This window comes from Anolis sagrei, chromosome 3 (genome assembly GCF_037176765.1).
Source record: "Anolis sagrei isolate rAnoSag1 chromosome 3, rAnoSag1.mat, whole genome shotgun sequence".
Lineage (NCBI taxonomy): Eukaryota > Metazoa > Chordata > Lepidosauria > Squamata > Dactyloidae > Anolis > Anolis sagrei.
In genome coordinates, this window is record NC_090023.1 from 195,630,427 (window position 1) to 195,654,034 (window position 23,608).

The 23,608-nt window shown below is 38.3% G+C and overlaps 1 protein-coding gene across 1 annotated transcript in view; it reads right to left on the bottom strand.

Annotated features, from left to right (window-relative positions):
* The window catches only part of DOCK1 (dedicator of cytokinesis 1), a 530,863-nt gene that overhangs the window by 201,683 nt on the left and 305,572 nt on the right, over positions 1–23,608 (bottom strand). Inside the window, exon 29 of the mRNA XM_060768624.2 lies at positions 14,788–14,882. Within this exon, the coding sequence (XP_060624607.2) occupies positions 14,788–14,882 (95 nt within the window). The remainder of the gene's footprint in view (positions 1–14,787; positions 14,883–23,608) is intronic.

Genomic DNA, 23,608 nt, shown 5'->3' on the forward strand with positions numbered 1-23,608 from the left:
ATAGGTTCCTAAAAACTCAGTGTCAGTGTGCCCACACAGAGAAGAATCATACTCATCATTTTTCAAATATCAAAGGGCTACATAATATAGCTACCGGTGTTCAGTCTTTCTGAGGTCATTTTGTGCTTGTAGTAAATGAAGAGTCCTGCCAAACTTCCTGCTAAACAATTGGAAGAAGGTCAGAACAGACTAAGACGCATTATCTGACTACATTCATTTTCCTATGCCATCTCATCATGTTTAAAGATGGTCTGCAGATGGGACAGCTAGACAGTCCAGAAGCCAGAAACTTTATATGTTCCTGGATGGATGTGAAGAGCTAGTCTCATGCATTTATGCCTATCATATTTTGACCTATCACAAAGGGGAAAGAGTTAAACTGACAGCAGATATGTTTCTACTCAGCTAGGAAAATAAGGGGTGTTGGGAAAGGTGATTAATAAAAAAACAGTTGTGTCAGAGTGATCAGAGTATAGTCAGTTTAGTATTGTTTATGTTTGAGCTGGAGCCTTGAAAATATACCATTTATTGCTTAGTATTTAACCACTACCTCAACCTATTTCCCCCCCCAATGGATTTATTGGGCCCCAGTCATGTATTCCTATCTAGACTTGAAGATACATGCACTTGCTTTTTTTTAGAATTACTTTATTTCCCTTAAAATAACATTCTTATCAAAGAATGGCAGGAATTCCCGGGTTAAAAAAAAAAACAAAAACAGAAACCTAGGTATAAGTGTAATAACTTGTGGATCCACATAAGAAGGGCCCATTCTAGTGGCATTTATGAAAGAATAGAACTGTTTGTCCTTTCTCTACTTTAGAACATTACCACAATTTTCTCTGCTGTTTGGAAAATTATGAAGAACAACATTAGAGTCTATATATAGCCTGATATCAACATGCAATATTGACCAGAAGTTCAGTAAAAGTGTTCTGTTCACTTTTTCTTCTTCCCCAACTTTGGGCCCTTCCACACAGCCCTATATCCCAGAATATGAAGGCGGAAAAATCCCATATTATCTGAGTGTGGACTCAGGGCCCGTCCAGACTGGCCCTTTATTGCGGGAACTCCCACAATAAAGGAGGAGCTGTCCAGACAACATTCTGGACAGTCCTGAATTAATTGACTATAAATCTGGAAAACCCTGGTTTGTAGCGAATTAATTTGATAGTGGATTTGTTCCACGCCTTCTTGGAAGGTGTGGAATAAATCCACTAAATAAGCCCGGTAAACTGTGAGAATACCTACTCCCCCTTCCCCCAAACCCCCAGACCCTTTTGAAAAGAAAAAAGAACTTATCAGGCCTCCAGTATAACCTCGGAGCAGTACAAATGACGTGCCAGGAGAGCCGGGGCGGGGGGGGGGGGGGAGGAAAATTGCTGGACACCCACCCCAGAAAGTGCGCACTTTTTGGGGTGGGTGTGGACAGGCCCCCAGAAACATCTGCATTTTTTTAATGCAGATGCTTCTGGGATAAAGGCCTGTCTGGATCCGTCCCCAGATAACCCAGTTCAAAGCAGATATTGTGGGATTTTCTGCCTTGATATTCTGGGATATAGGACTGTGTGGAAGGGCCCTCTGGGACACAGAAACATGGATATGATACTGTGTTTTACTTTAGAAGTCTGATACAGTTTGGGAGAGTTGGCTGTCAAAAGAAGTTCCTTTTTCTGTATATGTCCTTACATATACTGCAATTCGGGTGTCCTTGCTCTGGTGTCACCATTAAATGAAGACCAACAGGACATTATCAATAGTCCTGGCAATCTGTGTGGAATGCATTCTCCAAAAAAAATTATTTAGTCTTGACCTTATGCCTGCTTAGATACCTTGCAAATACTTTTTGTTGTTTTGGAAGAAGGTTTTTGATGAATTAGAGTAACAATGTCGATTCTCCTACTTAACTGTAGTGCTATTATTTTGTTGCATCCTTTGCTATACAACAGTGTTATGTTTTTGCTGCCATTGCATTCTTTAAACTTTGCATATTTGCATGTTATTTTAATGAATAATGACTATGCCACTTTGGATTAGTTTCATATGAGAAAGTCGAGTACAAATCACTGAAAGGCAGAAATAGTAATATGCTGCCATTAGCTCAATCTTTTCCTGAAATTATGTTTATGTGAGTGTGTGTACAGAGAAGCACACAACAAGAAGATGGCATATCCTGAATAAAGGACTGTCACATCTTATCCATAGCCACATATACTACTTTGCTAACCACAACCTTGCCAAGAAAGTTTCCATGAAAGATTGTAAACATGTCCTACAACCATATTATGCAGAAAATTGTTACACAAAATTCAGCACTGGGTTGGACCCAGACATGCCCCTCTACAAACCAAAAGACTACTTCATTTTGACATGGGAGGTGGCACCTGGTGGAGGTTCCCAACTGGGAGTATATAACTGGGTGCCCCTGTGCCATTTTCCTCCAGTATCAGTGACACATCAGTCTGAATTCAACCTGTTTAGTCTGGGGACTTAGTCCAGACTTAGGAGCCCCCGGTGGTGCAATGGGTTAAACCCCTGTGCCAGCAGGACTGAAGACCAACAGGTCGCAGGTTCGAATCCGGGGAGAGGCAGATGAGCTCCCTCTATCAGCTCCAGCTCCTCATGCGGGGACATGAGAGAAGCCTCCCACAAGAATGATAAAAACATCAAAATCATCCAGGCATCCCCTGGGCAACGCCCTTGCAGACAGCCAATTCTCTCACACCAGGAGTCACTCCTGACATGACCAAAAAAAAAAAGTCTGGGGACTTCATCACATTAGCCTATCCTCACCCTTCATTTTGTTCCATTTCGCCAACAATTGTTGGTGAAATGGAAGGTATGCGGGGTGCCTCGCAGAACCCCATGCACCCTCCCTCCTTCCCCCATTACATGGGGGCATCAGGACAAGGCCATCAGATGGGGGAATGGGCAGCAATGCCTGTTGCTGTGTTTCCCCTATCACATGGGGGAAAGGCCGCAAAAATGAGGATAGCTCCATCAAAGCTACCCAAAACACAACTTACTTTTCAAAGATGGCAAGGAAGTGTCTTGCGACACTTCCTTGCTACTTCAGCCATGAATGGGGCAGGGCCAAGCCAGCATTACGTGATGTTATGTCAGCAGTCCCTGTCCCCAAAGAGTAGAAGTGGCCAAAAGCCCTTTGTGTGATAAAGCCCTAGGTATATTACTTAATATTTTAAGAGAAATACTAACATTAGAATATTATCAATAAAGCATAGCAAGAATGTCAGGGGAGTAATATCACCTGTTACAGATAGTCATTTACTTCCACTATTTAACTGCTGAGCCATGTTTGAATGTTATTATGTTTGAATGTATTATTGTTGTTGCTGTTGTTATCATTACCATTATTATTATTATTATTATTATTATTATTATTATTCCTACAGGTCTGATAATTACAAGTGTCTCTATAATCTTTTTGCCTTTCAAAAATATCTTGGAAAAGACAGAACAATGTCCCATATTTGGGAAACATCAAAGAACTTTTGTTTTATATATGAAGTAAATGCTCTAAACTAATGCATATTTATTCCCCTTTTTCCTTTTTGCTCTTCAACAAAGATGGTGACAACTCTCTTAGGAGTCTTCTAATATCAAGTACAGTATGAAGAGTATGGAACACTTTCCTTAGCATTTTGCATACCTTTGACAGCTGTCAGTCATTAGAGAGTCTCCTAGAGGTCCCTATGACAAATAGTCAGCTCTCTTCCCCCAACAATAGACAGCTTGTAGCAATTTTGTGGTTTATTATTATTATTATTATTATTATTATTATTATTATTATTATGGAATAACCACACTGAAGTAATACATACCCCTCTTTACCAAGAGAGATACAGTACAAAATAAAATAAAACCTACCTCGATTAAGACATGTGTGCCCCTTGTGGATAGTTTCAGTATATTATTATTAAATGTGATGTCAGCGGTAAAAATCTATCTCTTGGGGTGATGCCACATACAGTTTGTGTGTGGGAGTGCTAAGAAGTCTCAATTCAGAAAGTGTCTCAAACCAAAAATGGCTTAATTTTTTATGTATCTATTCAGTTCTGTACAAACCTAGGAAAGTGCTTTTTGTATAAAATGAAATAAAGGGCTTTGTTGTCAACAAACTCAAATATACTATTTACCAGTAAACAGGTTTTTAAAACGTGAATGTTCCCAGGGTAAACACCTGTCTGGAAGTGCCCAGAGACAGAGAGAGTCATCAGTAAGAATCAGAACTACTAATATTTATTTATTGCTCTAAAGCAGTGGTTCTCAACCTGAGGTCCCCAGATGTTTTTGGTCTACAACTCCCAGAAACCCCAGCCAGTTTACCAGCTGTTGGGATTTCTGGGAGTTGAAGGCCAAAAACATCTGGGGACCCCAGGTTGAGAACCACTGCTCTAATGTGTCAGTGATTGTTTGGCATAAATCCAATTGTTAGTCCCATCTACATTAGACCCACTGAATACTCTAAAAATATTGGTGAATCAACAGTTCTGGAAGCCCAAGTGGCATATCAATATTTATAATTGAATGGGTATATTCTAATTACAATTAATAAATAGGTTTGGAAAATATTTTTAGTGCAAACCCCATGCGATAGTGAAATTAATGGGATTGCTGTAAATCAACAGGCAACTTGAAGGCTTACTTTGTTAACATACTTTGTTATTTTTCTATTTTTTTAATTACAGGTTTAAATATGATGATGATTATGAAAACATTTTGAAACTGCCCATCCTTGCTTATTACCAGGACATTGTACAAGCATGATTAAATAAACACTAATTTTCCATCCTTCACCTAAGAACAGACAGGTGGGCTATCAAAGGCTGCAAATGCAAAAGAACACAACATCAACCAATTATTCATACTGCAAGGGTTGAGCACAAAATCTGCTGTATTAGACATACAAATTGTCACATGAAAACATTGGATATATTGGCATTGTTCTCAATTCCCTGGCAATTATGACTTAGTGGGGTACCATAATTAAGCCTACTTTGGGGTATTGTGTGGTTTCCAGGCTGTGTACATTCTCTCCCTTTTTGGCATGTAGTGCACTCAAGCAATGGAAGAAGAGCTTCTCTTGACACAGGTATAGAGAGAATATACATACAGATACTGGGACATCCCAGGTCTTTAAAACTAAACTGTTAAACCCTGAATTGGATTCAAAAGCACAACTACATAGCCAGCACCATTCTTTCAAGATCCATATAATATAACTGTGGCAGTTTGAACTGGCTATTTCTGGTCATTACATTCTGCTTCCAGGTTGTGTTTAAAGACAGCTGGAATCCAATTGTGTGGTTACTAGACTCTGAATCATTGTGCCAAAATAGTCTCATCAAGGAATGATTGTAACTGGTCAGCAAGGCAATGGTGATGGAAATCAACTTAAACTGTGGCAAAGCAACTTAAAACTTGGCTCTGGAAGCAGGCTTTTGGATATGATCAGTGTTAAATGGAGGTATTTAGTAAGATCGATGGTTATATCATTTTTAATGCTTTCATTCCAGCAAGAGTAGCTATTTTTGATGTTGATGTTACATTTTTATACTTTTTCAGTAATTGCAATGGTCTATTTTAAGTTATGTTAATTTGACCTCTGTACTTTTTGGGGGGGAGGGGTATTATTTTAACTGTTAGTTGCTGTAAGCTGCCCTGAGTCCCTTCCGGGAGAGAGGGCAGGGAATTAGATCAGTTTCCTCCCTCCTGACCTTCAGGAAGAAAGTGAATACATGATTGTGGGACCATGCGTTTGCACAATGATTCCCAGTGCAACAATGATCTCTCAGTGCAATAATGAATAATGCAAATGACAATCAGAATGGCTCCTGGATTATGCTTTTGGACTGTGTGATTTTAAGTAATTGTTTAAAATGATATGTTTTAATTATGCGATTTTGAAGTATATGTTGTTTTATTTTTATATGTACTCATGGCATCGAATTGTGCCTTTGTTGTGAGCCGCCCTGAGTCCCCTTCAGGGTGAGAAGCGTAGGATATAAATGTGGTAAATGAATAAATAATAACAAATATAAATACAACTTCATCTCCTCCTCCTCCACCACCACCACCAAAGCCCACCTAGCAAAAACTGACAATACTGAATACTGTAATACCACCAAAGATACATACATCCTCATTCTGGAGTAATGCAACTCCCTCTATTATTTATTTATTTATTTATTTATTTACGGTATTTCTATGCCGCCTTTCTCAGCCCGAAGACGACTTCAAGGTGGCTTACAAATTGGCAGCAATTTGATGCCACCCAGTCATAAAACACAATTAAAAACATTTAGCACGCATTATTATTATTATTATTATTATTATTATTATTAAACTTTATTTGTACCTCGCTAGCATCTCCCGCAGGACTCGATGAGGCTTACAAAGGCCAAGGCCTCAACACAACAACAGCAAAACAATAACAGTACAATTTAAAGCAAAATAAAAATATAAGCAATAAAAACAATACATCAATTACGCAATAAAAACCAGGGCCAGGCCAGTGATGGGTACAAGTTAAAAAGTTAAAAACCATATAAAAATAATTATAACATATAATCACCAGTGACTTCCTGTTAACTCATTTTCCAGAAGCATTGTCTAAGCCGTTCCATGTTCACTTTTTCCTAGTTCCATGTTATCTGTTACACTGCATTTCTAAAAGCTTGTTCGAAGAGCCAGGTTTTTACTTTTTCCCAAAATGTCAGGAGGGAAGGGGCCGATGTAATATCCCTAGGGGGAGAGTTCCATAGCCGAGGGGCCACCACTAAGAATGCCCTGTCTCTCGTCCCCACCAGGCATGCCTGCGGATCGAGAGCAGGGCCTCCCCGGAAGATCTTAAGTTCCTAGCTGGTTCATAAGGAGAGTTGCGTTCTGACAGGTAAGCTGGGACGGAACTGGCTAGAGCAGTGGTTCTCAACCTGTGGGTCCCCAGGGGTTTTGTCCTACAACTCCCAGAAATCCCAGCCAGTTTACTAGCTGTTAGAATTTCTGGGAGTTGTAGGCCAAAACATCTGGGTACCCACAGGTTGAGAACCACTGGTTTATAGTTTTATAGGCTAAAGCAAGCACTTTGAATTGTACCCGGTAGTAAACCGGCAGCCAGTGGAGCTGAAGCAACAGAGGTGGGAAGGAGCACTGCTCCCGTTAGCAGCCTGGCTGCCTCCTGCTGGACCATTTGAAGCTTCCAAGTAGTCTTCAAAGGCAACCCCACGTAGAGCACATTGCAGTAGTCTATACAGGATGTAACCAGAGTGTGGACTACCATAGCCAAGTCAGCCTACACACACACAACTTCTGGACATGTAAACCATCTACCCACATGCTACTTTGAAAATGTAAAGTTTTGAAAAATTCTTTGCTAATTGTATGTTTTAAGATAATTTAGGAAACTCTTCCCTGAGAGACGAATCAAATCTACTGATATATAGCATCAAATGTGATGTACCTGGAAATTTCATATTACATAATTTAGTTGTGGATTTTGAAAAGTAATATCCTTAAAGTCTTGCAAGTGATCACAAAAAATTAATGAAAGCCCTCTTGCCAGCAAAAGACTGCAACCTTTTTTGTTGTAGAAAGAAAAGGAGATGAGAATAAATTACATGGTTGTGTGGATAAAGCAATATTTGGATCTGCAAAATCCTTGACCACATCCCAAAAACTTCACCACCAAAAAGAAGGCAAAAGACAGCTTACAAGGTGAGAGAATGCAAATTGGAACCTTGGGCATGATGGCTTGAGAAGACAAAATGTTCTGAACAATTATGTAAAGGACTCTATCCAATAGTGTATTGGCAGAGACTGTTCCTTTTAATCACGATGACAAATGTTTTGCTTTATTTGGTCAACCACTATCAAATAATCAGTTCTTGAGCATACTGATCGCAATCAAGCAGTGACAAAAAATCTAGCGGAAATCAATTACAGCCTATAAATGTAGATCTTTGATTAATAAATTGTTTAAAGCAGATGATGTTAATTAGATTTTACAAGTAGTGGGTACACAGAGGACATGCACAGAGAAAATAGTGTCTAACTGACATATATGAATTTTTCAACCTTTTGGGTGTAGCAGGTTAACTTGACTACCCTTATAGTCTTTTTGTTCCTTGTGGGGCTTTTTTGTGTCAGGAGCAATTTGAGAAACTGCAAGTCGCTTCTGGTGTGAGAGAATTGGCTGTCTGCAAGGACATTGCTCAGGGGACGCTGGATGTTTTACCATCCTTGTGGGAGGCTTCTCTCATGTCCCCGCATGGAGAGCTGAAACTGACAAAGTGAGCTCACCCATGCTCTCCTCTGATTTGAACCTGAGACCTGTTGGTCTTCAGTCCTGCTGGTACAAGGGTTTAACCCACTGTGCCACCGGGGGCTCCATTCCTTATGGTAATGCTAAGCCATATCTGGTTCATGCTAGTAATGTCAATGGTAAAGGCTGCCATGGGCTCAGGGAATGCTTCATGCTTAAGGCTGCCTGGCCAATATATGTCTTCTTTTCCTTCTGCCTGGCCAATTCCAAGGTAGGGCAAGTGCCCTGGAAACTAGGTATGAGCATGGTGGGTGGATGGGTTGGGAAGCTAGAGCTTTGCAATATTTCCTGAATTCATGGTAGTCAGATGCGTTTGAACTTTTCCCTCCCCAATGTTTGCAGTTTACAGAGGTTTGTATAGATATAGCATCAGAACCCAGAGTCTTTCCCACTTTCATTTCTTTATGAAATTTCAGATTATGATAGAGCAAGAGCAACTTGAGAAAAACCGGATGTATAACTAGCCCTCTTTATCCCCTATACCTCATTCTCTATATATGGTATTCTAAAACTGACAAAGACTGAAATCTTAAAAACCTCTGGACCCAAGCATTTCTAATAAGGGAGATTCAAACTGTATGAAGAATGCAATTAAGTTAACAAAAAGTATTGGACCCACATGACAAAAGACTTACAAACTAATCTTTAGTAATAATATACTTACTGATCTTATGAGGAGAAGAATATTTTGACATGCTGAAAATTGTACTATACCCAGAATTTGTAGTCCAAAACAACACTTACTGTTTCTGCTTCTATAAATTTAAACGTTTATATTCTGTAAATACTTATTTAGCACCAGCATGATACATTGTCTTAAAAACTGTGTTGCTTCACATTTCAAAGATATATTTGTTATATGATAGTGGAATTCTTATGACCAAAGATAAAAATGGCTGTGTGTATGTTTCAACTAGGGGTGTGTAATTCGGTTAAACCTCATTCTGATTTTGGTACCTGGATTTTGGTGGACCTCCAGATTTATTTTTTGGGAGACTCCCTAATTTGGCGGGGGAAAAATCCGTTTTTCGACCCAGCAACCAAAATATCCAGTAAGATCTACCCCATTGGCGGCAATGGGGAACTTATGAGGCTTCCCTTTCTCCTTGGACCTCTTCGCATGCAACGCCTTGGTACCTACCCCGTGTCCCACACCATCCAGGTTTCCCCCTTATCCCTCTCATCACATGGAGGGAAGCCTGGGCTTTAGTAAGCCAGATGGGTTCAGACTTTAAAAAGGGAGATCCGGCTTTTTCTCCTTCACTCATCCTTCTTCCCTAAGCTGCTTCAAGTCTCACACTGACTGGGAAATTTGGCTATTTCTCTCTCTACTCTCCCTTCTTTCCTCAGCCTGGGCTTCACCTTCCCAGAGGCGACCCGCACTGTCCCAGCTTCCCCCTCATCACATAGATGGAAGCCTCTTTAAGCCAGCTCAACACATCTGTCTTTATGGAAAGACGGGAAGCCTCCCATTTTTTCTAGGATCCTTTTTCTTATATCCTTCAATAAAACCTGGGTTAAAGGCATCAGACTTAAGGAAACACCCTTTCTGGGATCGCTTGCCCTCAACACCCTTTCAATGAAGCTTGAGTTAAGGGAGGCACCCTTTAAAAACACTTATTTCATTGGAAACCACACCACCCGAAGGAGTATTAGCCATTCTTAATAAAAGATATAAATTACCTCCTCATTTTATGGCGGCTTTAGAAATGGTAAGATATGTCCTCTATCCCACATTTGAAGCTTGCCTCATGTCAAGGGCACAATTGGTAGCAGTTTCTTAAGTGTGTAGAAAGGAAACTGTTTATTTATTGCTATGTGAGTCAAAAAGCAAACCAAGCCTTCAGAGCTGTAAGGGGCACTGAGAATTTAGATCACCGATCTGTCTCTCTCAGAAGCCTGCTCACAACAGAAAAATGGAAACCCAGATTGGCTAAAAAACACGTCATGACTTTCTCCTGTTCTGATTGGCTTAACAGGCAGGTCTCATAGGAAACTCCATGCAGGCTCACGGCTGTCTCTTCGCACTCCACAAATGGCCGAAAGAAACAGAAAGCCGTTGTTTTTAGCAACCACATGGAAAAATGTTGGAAGAACCCTACCATAACGGCTGGCCAAAAGAGCCAAACCAGCCCAATCCCATTTGTAAAAACAAAAATGCATACAACCCTAGTTTGAACTGAATTAAATCCCTGTTTACATTCAACTTCATGCAGTTAATTTCACGGTAGAAAGGTTTAACTGAAATTTCACTGTCTTACTTTTTCCTATGATCACTGTCAAGTATGACAAAATTAGATATAAGTAACATCTTCTGTACAGCATAGACACTCAATTGGCAATATTAGCAATCTGACAGAGAATCCACTAATATAAAATATATTTAACAGTTGTGATTTCCTTTATCCCATCACCTTGATTCTCATTTACTGTAATTAGAAACCTACATAACATGTGATTTCATCAGACAGTTCTAATGTAAGAAACAGTGATTTTTAAAAAATTAATCAGAATTTCCCAGAACATGAATAAACAATTAAAAGTACTTGTCCTCTATGACAACTTCTTGGCTGCACAACTGTCATGTTTGCACAACAAGACGCACTGAATATTGGTATGTACAAAATAAGGTAAATCCCCCTCCCTAGTAAAGTGGAGGAAATACTGTGGCAACTAAGATTTATTGTTAATTACTTTTAGGAAAAAGAAACATGACACATTACTCATCAGTGAGCATTCTGCATGAACATGACAAGGACTTCACAAGAACTCTTGTATGGGTCAAGCCGCAGATCTGCTCCCCATTACATATGAAAGATACAGATACCCTCTTGGTGGGCAGATCTGCGGCTCTGAATGAATGTTGCAATGCACAGATTCATGTCAGGTAGAGTGAACACTTTATCAGACAATTTCAAACTATTAATTTCAAATTGATATTTGTATAGGTATGGATGATTTTAAAGAGTAATGGCCTGTGTTTTATTTTGACAGTACTTATTTGTATGCTGTATGTTTTAAATGTGTATTTAGTTTCATGTGTATTTAGTGAACGACTGTATTTTAATTGTATGTTGTACTCTGCTTCGAGCCTTGGGGAGAGATGGGTAAATAATAATAATAATAATAATAATAATAATAATAATCAATATTTATTATTGACATGTCTCTTCTGCCTGTTGGTACAATAAGGTAGAAGAACTTAAAAAAGAATGTGACAAACGGCTTAGTATTTACACGGAGAAGGTGGGAGAAATGCTGAGGCCTTCAGAAATGGTTCTAGGAGGACAAATAAGAATGCTTGGAGAGCTCTCTTCATCATTTGCATTTAAACCTGGCAGCAAAACAGCCAGAGCAGCCAGGCTTAGGAACTACTTCCACATTCAGTTCCAAAGGGTTTAACTATACATGCAAATACAATTTCTGTAATTTCAGCAGAACATGTAGACCACATTACAAGGAATGGGTACTCTGAGGTGTACTATCATGTACAAGCTCAGAATCAAACATCTATTTATCAATTATATGAATTAATATTCTGAAGACATTGAAAATTATATGACTGTCAACAATAATTGAACATAGAATTCAAAGATGTTTGCCTTCAGTTTAATTAAACTCAATGGCCACAATAAAATTAATTTGGGAGAAGCTTTTCTATCTCCTTTGCCAAGCCAGAATAGTTCAAACATTTTGGCACAGGTGCAACTGAGATGAATAAAAACACATAAGTCACTGCAATCTAAAGCTGCATTTTACTCAGGCTTCTCTGCAGCAGAAGTGATTTGAGGTCACAGTCCTAAGAACATAATAAAAAATGAAAGTTCCTTACACTTACATGTAATGAGTACTTCAAGGAAGGTCATTCTACATTCACACACTCAGGACAGCATGACACATTTCTTATTCTCCAGAATAGTTAGGAACATGGACTAGAAATCGGAAGGGTATTTCAAGTCCAATTTCAAATATATTTGGTAGGCACTTCAAAGCAAGCACTGATAAAAGTAAGGGATGAGCACTGGAAAGACTAGTTTGAAATTCTGTAGAATATGTGGAAATGGGAGGCGTAGAAGAAAAGACGTTGGGGGGAAATCATCTTCCAACAGAATGTTTAATTTTGAGTTAACAGATATAAACAAAAAACACATTGTGTGTAAAAGACAGTTGGTGTATACAACTATAAATGTTTTAGAAGCTGACTGACAAGCCATGCACAAATTAAAGAAAATTTTAAGTTGTGAGAGTACTTGAGTACTACATTAAGTGTTCGTGTTGTTTCAATTCACACACCACAAGAGATCCAGTTTGCTTTATTATCAACAAAACCTGCTGGAAATGTCACAGCAGTAAAACATCTGTGTAAACACGAGTCCTCCCACCAGAAATGTGATAATGCTATTTGGTTAGTGTCTGGATGTCTGATTGTGTGACATGGCTGGAGGGAATCATGCCGAGTGAGTGGAAAGTAAGATACTGAAATAACTGATGGTAAGGAATAGTATGACAGAATGAGAAGTACTTTTATCAATCCACATAGTACCCATAACTGACCCACGAATGTCACATACAATGTGGTTTCTCATGGTTATTTTATTTTCTCTCATCCCAAAGTAGCAAGGTGGAGTGCCTACTCCCACTTCAACCACAGACTGTTGCATCTCAGCCAGAGTTCACCTTGCCCTCAGCACCAACTAGGAATCCAAAAGCAGTAGTAAAACAGTTTATTGGGAAAGTACATATAAAAAGAGAAAATCAACAAAAGAAATAAGAAAGGCAAAATCCAAGAAGTAATAGGAAAAAAGTAGTCAATAAGTAAATACCAACCAAGCTGGTTAGGAGTAGAACACTTCAAAGGCAATATTTCATATAATCCAAAAAGTACAGGGAAAACCAGAATCACAACATCAGCACAAATCCAGGAAAACAAAAATCAAACATGAGCACGAATCCAGAAAAACAAAAATCAAAACATGAACATGAATCCAAAACCAAAGCTATAAAAACTTCTTAAAACATGAATCAAAATTCCTAGGATCTTAGATTAAAAAATGTACTGAAACAGAGCTTGAGATCCTTACTGTTCAGCAGCATTGCCTGATCTGAATTCTGAAAGAAACACTTCTCTGATTTAAGAACCACTAAACATGAAGTTATTTCTATGACTTTGGCTCCCTTGCCCATGAGACTTTTTCTGCTTTTCCTTCCCACCAAGCCTTTGTGATTTTCTGATCTTGCGGGATTCCTCCCTAAGATAAAGCCCGATATGCCTGATGAACATAGGTGTTCCCTCCAGCAAGTTTTCTCGCCCATCCATGTCTTTATTTGGGGTTCCTATGCTACTAATAGGCAAAAGGTTTCCACCAGACACGTCCATCTCTCTGTCTGCTGGACTCTGAAACAGTTTAACTTTCAAGTGTGTTTCTCACAGACAGAATCTTTCTCTAAAATCCCCTCATTTCCCTCATTGAAAGAACCATCCACCACTCTCCTAGGCTCTGAAATACCAATCCCATCATCTTCATTTGGCTGAACCACAACACAGGCAGCCATTAATCCCTAACTCCTTGTTGAGTGCCCTAGTTGCTTTTATTGTCCATAAAATTTATAAAGGGAGGAGGTAAGCAAAGTATAGCTCAACTTTCTCAGGCTGACCTAGCCCTAATCAGTCCAGCACCAAACAATGAAAGCCGTTCAGCTAGAGATGGGAAGAGGGAGAACAAGCATGCCACGGCTACTAAGTTCATTAATATCAAAGCTCTGTAGTTCCACTTAGCTTCTTGGTGAGCATACTCCAGATCAATTTAGAAGAATAAAGAAGCTCTGCCTGTAACAGTAAGCACAATACTTTATTGATTGTACTTACTGTTACATCTTTATTGATCAATACAACGGGATATACTGGAGATTTAAGTGAAACATGAAGGACTTAAGGAAAATCAGGTACATCTATCTACTGCTACCAATATTCATAGTCAACACAGAAGCATCTATCTCACTATTTTTTAAAAAATTCTGTCATTCAGCCATATTTCATGCAGCCTCAGATCCAGGACATCAGATTGAATCGTGATGGGAGAAATCATAACTATTTTACAAGGGACAGAAATGTTGTGATTTGACAAGGGAATATAAAATGCCTATATTATACAGCTGTCCCAACAACTCTATGGCATGTTTCCTTCCTCCGTGTGTAATCAAGTTGTTTTGAAGCTTAACAAAATATTCCTTGGACTTGTAATACTCCAGATCAATGTTTTATTGGAAATGTAGTTAATAAAATTGGTTATCAAGAGAATCACTTCTTATAAAAACACAACTGCATTTGGAACAGGGGAGCTTAAGATTCTCAGTGTGTGCAAAGGGGCATGGACACAGTCATGTAAATGTACCTGCATCTCAATAACAATCTTTTAAGAAAGATTCATATTTTTCTCTTTACTTACTTATTTTGCATCATATTCATTATAACCCAGTCAGAGGGATAGACATTCTTCCCAATAAGATTCTTGAACATGATAAATGTCTCCATCAGGAAGTCCTTAAACAAAAAAGAGAAGATGAGAAAGATCACTATTTTAGACTTTTTTAAAAATGTTAACAGCTGGATGAGGGAAAATCCACTAGATTAACGGCCAGATTAGAAGGCTGTATTTAGCGGAACAAATAAGGCAAGACTAACCAGCTTTTCCCCAAGATCTGATTACTGTGCAACAAATTATATCTTAAAGACAACATCAAATTGCAATTCACACATTATTATTATTATTATCATCATCATCATCATCATCATCATCATCATAATTATATAATATCAATAATAATAATAACAAAAGCAAATTTTCAGAAAAATCAGTACACACAGAACGAGAGTGGTGAAAACCAAAAGGCAAACCAATGGAAATATGGATGCACAACATCAGAGCAATAGTATTTTAAAAGATGGGTGAACATAACATGAGACTGGTGAATAATATGAGGATCAAAATGCAATTCAGAATGTTCTATTACATTAAGGGGTACAGCTTATGGGTCTCTGCCATACATGTTTGTTGTTTTTTTTTAATTCGTTCAGTTGCTTCCGACTCTTTGTGACCTCATGGACCATCCCACGCCAGAGCTCCCTGTCAGTCATCACCACCCCCAGCTCCTTCAAGGTCAAGCCAGTCACTTCAAGGATACCATCCAACCACCTTGCCCTTGGTCGGCCCTGCTTTCTTTTTCCTTCCATTTTCCCCAGCATCATTGTCTTCTCTAAGCTTTCTTGTTTTGTCATGATGTAGCCAAAGTACTTCATATTTGCCTCTAATATCCTTCCCTCTAGTGAGCTGTCAGGCTTTATTTCCTGAAGTATGGACTGGTTGGATCTTCTCGCAGTCCAAGGCACTCTCAGAATTTTCCTCCAACACCACAGTTCAATAGTGTCTATCTTCCTTCGCTCAGCTTTCCTTATGGTCCAGCTCTCACATCCATAGGTGGCTACGGGTAATACCATTGCTTTGACTATGCGGATCTTCGTTGCCAGTGTGATGTCTCTACTCTTAACTATTTTATTGAGATTGGTCATTGCTCTCCTCCCAAGAAGTAAATGTCTTCTGATTTCCTGGCTACAGTCTGTGTCTGGAGTAATCTTTGTACAAAGTCTGCCACGGCCTCCACGTTTTCTCCCTCTATTTGTCAGTTATCAATCAGTCTTGTTGCCATAATCTTGATTTTTTTTGTATGTTTAACTGTAATTCAACTTTTGCACTTTCTTCTTTCACCTTAGTTAGCAGACTCCTCAGCTCCTCCTCGCTTTCAGCCATCAAAGTGGTATCATCTGCATATCTAAGGTTGTTCATGTACATGCCATACATGTAATGATATTAAAATTTCAAATGAAGTTTCCCCCCTCAATCATCAAATTGACTGCAAAATCCTAACATTTATTCATACCTATACCTCTTCCATTAATTCATTCCATTCATTTGCCGTGGTAAATTTATCTGCCTCTTTTATTTGGCTACCTAAAGTGTATTTCTAAATGTTCAGGTCCGGTTTTAAATTACTGCAATGACAAACAGTTGGAAATAAATTAAAATATCCACAGGTAGGGGGAGAATTTCTATCTGACGGGGCAATGCCCTCACCCCCCTCCCATAACCACATACTGGTTTTACACTGTAGCTTCTTTGCTTTAATTTGGTAAACCTTCTATTTTGTTTTGCACATCTAATAATCTCAAAAACTAGTGAAAAAACTCAGCATTCACAAAAAAAAAGAAAAAGAAACCTGACACACATTGATCTTCAGTCAACTCACTAAATTCAAATAGTGGCAACTATGCAGTCTCCACTGGAATGACTCCACCTCAGACATCAGCAAGAAAACGTATTTTGATATGAATAGAATGACCTTGCAGTTAGAATCCGTAAGGGTAACTGTTCATGTGCATTGTGCACATTACATAAGAGGCATATTTAATTCTGGGCACATACTCAACAAGCCCAGTAAATGCGCACTTACCTTAAGTGAACAAGCTGCAAGACTTTAGTACTCTTTTTCTCCTATCTCCTGGTAAGGCTGAATAATTTTTTCCCTGATCAACCTTTATGTTTTTTGTGTTCCTGAGATATCAAAAAGCCTTTTCTTTCATTCACTGTTTTATTTTTGCATAACATTTTGGTTTCTTTGCTACTTTGCTCCACAACTGAGACTTCAATAGGATTTATGCTAATGTGATTGGGGGCAGAATTAGACTTGTACAGTTATCCCGGAATATTTTATGATTTCAGAAGCACGTTCCCTTAAAGTTGTTCTAAACGTTTCAGCTATTGAGTTTTCGCATGAGTGTCCATCTTTTTTGCAGACTGATTTGTAATCTAATCATGAATGTGGAAAAGCAGATTATCGCTGCTTATTTGCTGATTCAGTTCCACGTGCCTCATTTATTTGCATTCACATTTCAGCCTTATCTTATAATCACAAGGAAATAATCAGCTCTTTTAATAACTCATCTATTCATCTGGCTTCAGTTTAGAGCAAAGAAAGAGACCAGAAGAAGAATTATTCCAACCACTCTGCTGAAAAATCAGATGTACTGGCCTCCTCCTTGAAATGACACAGCAGCTGTTATCCCACCAGACTGGGACTTCTCATATCCCTGTTGATGGACACTAGAGAAAGAAAGATTTCTTGCTAATGGTCCCAGGAACCAGGGCACACACAGCCAACTCGAAACTGTCAGGTCCTACCATTGCAGACCTTCTGTGAGATTTACTGAACTGCTTTTGGTTTTAGCAGTAATTATGTATTTGTGCTTTGTATCTGGACCTGGTCTCTTTTGACATTGTTGCTTGTAATAGTTCATGTTTTAAGCTGGTCAAAGTATGTGTTTTTCGTTGAAGGTTGCTTTAGAGAGTTTTTTTTACTCTTAAAGCCATTTTGTTGATTTCTTAAATATACAGTTACCGTATATACTCGAGTCAGTGGCTTATACTCAAGTCAATGTTATTTATTATACTCTGTTCTTATTCTTATTATTACATTTACTAGCCTTTCCCTGCCACACGTTGCTGTGGCCCAGTCTGGTGATTTGGAAAATAAAGTAATGAGAAAGCGTTGGTTACTAATATATGTAATTTCTTTATGCTTGTGAGTAAACAATATTTCTTGTTGTTTCTTTGCCAGTGTTGATGTGGAGAGTGTCTGGTTTGCCTACTCTGGAATATGTAACATATAATTGTCCTTCTTTAGAGGTTCCTTTCAAATCTATGATATTGTGTATGTGTGTGTGAATCATATATATCTATCTATATCTATGGCTGGATGGCTCTTTGTTAGGAGGGCTCTGATTACATTTTCTTGCCCTGGTGAAGGGAGTTGGACTGGATGGCTTTAAGTATTTTCTGTTGGTTATGTGGGCTCTGTGTGGGAAGTTTGGCCCAATTCTGTCATTTGTGGAATTCAGAATGCTCTTTGATTGTAGGTGAACTATAAATCCCGGTAACTACAACTCCCAAATGTCAAGGTCTCTTTCCCCAAAATTCCATCTGTGTTCATATTTGGGCATATAGAATATCTGTGCCAAGTTTGGTCCAGATCCATAATTGTTTGGAGTCCATAGTGCTCTCTGGATGCAACTCCCAAACTCAAGGTCAATGCCCACCAAACCCTTCTAGTATTTTCTGTTGGTCATGAGAGTCTTGTATGCCACGTTTGCTTCAATTCCATCATTGGTGGAGTTCAGAATGCTTTTTGATTGTAGGTGAACTATAAATCTCAACAACTACAACTCCCAAATGACAAAATCATTTTTTTTGGAGTGATGATCACTCCTTGAGTTGCTAGGTGTACGCTGTCCAAATTTGGTGTCAATTCGTCCAATGGTTTTTGAGTTATGTTAATCCCACAAACAAACATTACATTTTTATTTATATAGATTATTTTACCCTTATTTATTTATTTATTTATTTATTTGTTACATTTATTATTTTACTCTATTATTGTTATTATTACATTTACATTATTTTATTCTATTATTATTATTGTTACATTTATTATTTTACTCCATTTATTATTGTTTCATTAAGGTAAAGGTAAGGTAAGGTTTCCCCTTGACATTAAGTCTAGTCTGACTCTGGGGGTTGGTGCTCATCTCCATTTGTAAGCCAAAGAGCTGCCGTTGTCCGTAGACACCTCCAAGTTCATGTGGCGAACATGAGTGCATGGAGTGCCATTACTGTCCCGCTGAAGCGGTACCTATTGATCTAATCATATTTGCATGTTTTCGAACTGCTAGGTTGGCAGAAGCTGGGAGTAACAGTGGGAGCTCATGTTGCTCCCCAGGTTTGAATCACCAACCTTTCGGTCAGCAAGTTCAGCAGCTCAGCAGTTAAACCTGATGTGCCACTGGGGGCTCCAGTATTGTTTTGTTACATTTCCATTATTTTACTCTATTATTATTATTTACATTTATTATTATAAACACATTTACATTGAAGAAGGTTAGAATAATGGTTTAATCAGAGTTGGACAGTCTTATCTTAAATTGCAGTTTTATGTATATATTAAAAAAACATTTAACATACAGATGCCTCAATTAATGTAATTTTAATTTTATTTTGAAATTTATCAATAGCTGCTGCATTTCCCACTCTAAGCTTATACTCGAGTCAATACATTTTTCCAGTTTGTTGTGGTAAAATTAGGTGTCTCAGCTTATATTTGGGTTGGCTTATACTTGAGTATATACGGTACATAACATACATAACAATACATAACCAAAGAAGCTGATTAAACAAAATGAAAATGTGGTGAGTCCACCATAAAACACAGGTGATTCGTCCATATTTCAGTGTATACCATTTTAGACCAGATACCCTCCTGCTGGTCTTTAATATAGCTTTCAGAGTCCCTGATAAATGGTCACACTACCTGAACCTTATGAATGCTGTAGAGAGCCTAACTAATGTGGTAGGTACCTGATTTAAATGCTTTCACCTTGACTTATCCATAATGCACAAGATAGTTCCCAGAAATGGCAACAAAGCAATAAAAACTAATAGCACAGTTCTTGTGGAATAATGTCCATACATTAGACAGACAAACTGCAAAAAAGATTGAGGTGAAAGTATATTTCATAAAAGCATTCAACATTCCTCTGTGTTTCACTGATAGTTCAACTCTGTGGTTCAACAAATAAGAATGCTGAAGCATCACAAGGCTATTCTCTTCTCTGTCCCATACACTACTTATCCAACTGATAAATTTGTGCTATAAAGAATATACTTTATATTCTCTCTCCACCACACTTTCAGTGGTTTTGCACAACATAAAATATGAAGCTTTATAAAAATTTCCATAGTTTAAAACAAGGGATAAAAACAACCAAGGAAACAGCAGCAATGACGTAAACTAAAAAAATTAAATATGAGGCATGCTAAAAAAAATCGGCAAATAAAATAAAGTGCATAGGTTGTAAATAAAGAGTACGGCTGCCAAAAAATTAATATGCCTTGAGAAAGAAAAGTGGTTGCCCCCCATCCCCCAACCCCCCCCCCAAAGTAGGTTAGAAGGAATCAACAATTAATTGTATTAAGTATCTTCCTGCCATAAGAAAGTCTTAGAAATATCATTTTCACGTTTTCACTATTATTTTTGGAATTATTCTTTGCTAAATTAGTATTTGTCTCATTTTGCGTAAAACACCCTGCATTTTGTGAGCCTGAAATTCCATTCTCTGTATAGAAAATAGTATTTTTTTACAATGGAAAATTAATAAAGACTATTATAAAAAAAAAAGAAAATAGTATCTTGTTGTTTTATGCGTAAAAAGGGCTGTTTCCTGAACAAACCCTCATGTATGAAATTGTCACAGAATATGTCCAGAATTGCAAAGATTCTCATCAGCCCAGAATTCTCTTCATTAGGATTTATCAACACTTGAGAAACAGATTTATGAGCAAATATTACGGAATATACTATCACTTTCATTCTGAAAGTAGGCACTAGCCGGACTTCTTTTGGCGGGGGATAAGGCATTCGATAGCCAAATCATCATTACTGTTGGGTGTGTTCATCAGTAGCCACCCATCACTTAACAGAGGCAGTGGCAAGAATGATTTCAACTGGTTTTTTGCCCAATAAGAATTATTAACCATCAACTGATAACTGTTCAAACTATCTGTTTCCAAGGTAGACTGTTTCTTAAGTGCTCATAACACAGCTTTATTTCGTGTATCTAGAACCACATGCTCTACGTGTGCCAATGGCCATTCCCTAGATCAGGGGTTCTCAAACTGTGCTCCGTGGAGCCCCTGGGGCTCCTTGGCTGATAGTGAGGGGCTTTGCAGCGCTACACTGCTTTCTGCTTCCTGCCTCTTCCTCTTTCCTCCTCTTCATGAGAAATGCAAAGAAATTAAAGTTTTGAACTGTGGGAAAAAGCTGCAGGAGCATCCTCCCAGGGCAGACTTTTCTCCCCCACCTCTCTCACCACCTAGACTCTTTTCCTTGCTGCCCAGAGCCTTTGCCTCCTCTCTCACTTGCCCAATTCTTTTTATTGTGGCCCAGACCCTCCCCTTTGCTTCCAAAAACCTATTTCCCTCCCATCGCTGTTTTTCTTGTGTTTTCCTGCATGGCAGAAGAGGGCTGGGCTGGATGGCCTTTGGGGTTTTTGCTATTATTATTATTATTATTATTATTATTATTATTATTATTACAAAGAATGGGTGGCCATATGCTTGGGGTACTCTAACTGTGCTTTTCCTGCATGGCAGAAGGGGGTTGGACTATAGTAGTACTAGTAGCCGCCGTCATCATCATCATCATCATCATCATCATCATCTTTATTTGTATGCCGCCTCCTCTCACAAAAGGGACTCGGGGTGATTTACAATAAAAATACAATATACATAGTAAGAAAGAATAACAATCAAAACAACACAGATGAAACAAGTGTTGAATATACAGGTAGATGGCCAAACCTGTCCAAGTGTCTTGTGTACACCCTCATCTCTAAAAGATCAAAAGTCATCCAATAAAATAAGGCCAGATGGTGACCTGGATACTTTCACTGAATGATCAGTATTAATGATGATATCCAGATGGTGGTGGTTATGAGCAATTTTCTTCAAAAGAATAAGATTGTATGCGTTCAGATTACATCAGAGTAGAAATGTAAAGCAAATAAAATACTATTCCTTGGGGAAAACTGTTGATTTTTTCCTTACATCCTCAAACTCTGTTAAATTTCAATAAAATAAAACAAAACAAGGAACAACATTGTTCCAGGCCATTTACAGTCTTTTCAGAAGCTGAAAAAACTTGGTTTGGGCTTCTTTTTTCTGCTTTATCTCAAGGCACATAGATGGTTAAGTAACTTTAGGGGCAGTCCTATATTTCTGGTGGCCTGTTGAGATCTGATCAATATTTTCATCTGAGCCTTTTCACTTCTGATTTATTCTTCCATCTTCCTGAAGGACCTGCAAGCTGGGTATTCTTGTGACCTGGCCAACTCAAGAGATGGTGAAGAAATAATGTTTACCACCAGATAGAGCACTGAAAAACTATCATTAGCTAACCACATAGATACTGGAAACTTTAGATTTCCCTGAAGAGTTCCAAAAGGAGTCGCAGTTCTAAAACTGAGCATGAGCTTTAAACGAATATCTTCACCATTAATCCCAGACATTTTAAGTTAAAACAAGCTCAAGAGCCTAGCAGGGTATTTTCTGTTACAAAAAATTTGGACAATTACAGGTAGGACAAGGTTGGATGGATCAATACGGTAGTGGATTTGTATAATGTAGTTTCATAGACTTTTCTCCATAAGGCCACTACAGCATGTGTTTAGGAATACATTAGCTTTGTTCATAAGGAGAATATACTTTGGAAAAATCAATAAGATATTATTGGATGTCAAAAGAAACCTGCTCCATCTATACTACTAGTATTATAATATTAGTAGTAGTCTTTAGGCTAAAATACCTGCTAAATGAAGGGAAAGAAGGCCAAATTAAACCAAAGATCAACTCGTTTATAGCAGATAGACATCATGAATATAGATTTTCAACAGCATTAGGGTGAGGATATCAACTTTCTGAGTATTAAGAAGAACACAAAAGGCAATTTGTTTTCCAGAAACAAAACTATAGGCTTGACTCTGTTCCTAATGTGATCTACACAGATAGGAGTAGAATATGTGTCTATGGCAATTCATTTCAGCCACTAGGGATAATTGTAAACATAATCACATGCTATTAGCCCAACTATAATCAAGAGAACACATTCTGAATTACATTGGGAATGTCTCAGAGCTGTGGCCTGTGAGGAGAGGGCAGGAAAAAAGGATAATAATACACAGTTCTAAATACTTTGTGTCAAAAACTGAAGAAAGCACTGGAAGTGGAAACCAAAGTGATGAAAACAAGATGGAGCATTCTGAAAAAACTTTGTTGAAGACTAAATAAAAAGTGAAAAATAACAATGGGGAAATTGATTTCTTTATATCAGTGGTTCACGACCTGTGGACCGTGGCCTGCTGGGGGGCCACAAGACCTAAAATAATGTCCATGGCTCTAGATTATTAAATATGGTTTTCTGTGGGCAAGCGGATGGCAACTAACGAATGGCGTATGTTCTGTATCAGAAATGAGAGCTGATGTGGTCTATCCAATGCAATTTTCTGATTCAGCACCCTAAATAACCAAATCAAATCTAAAGTTGACCAAAAACTGATTCGTAACCCTTTTGGTACTAATGTTGGAGAGTGATCCCTGGTCAAAGTGG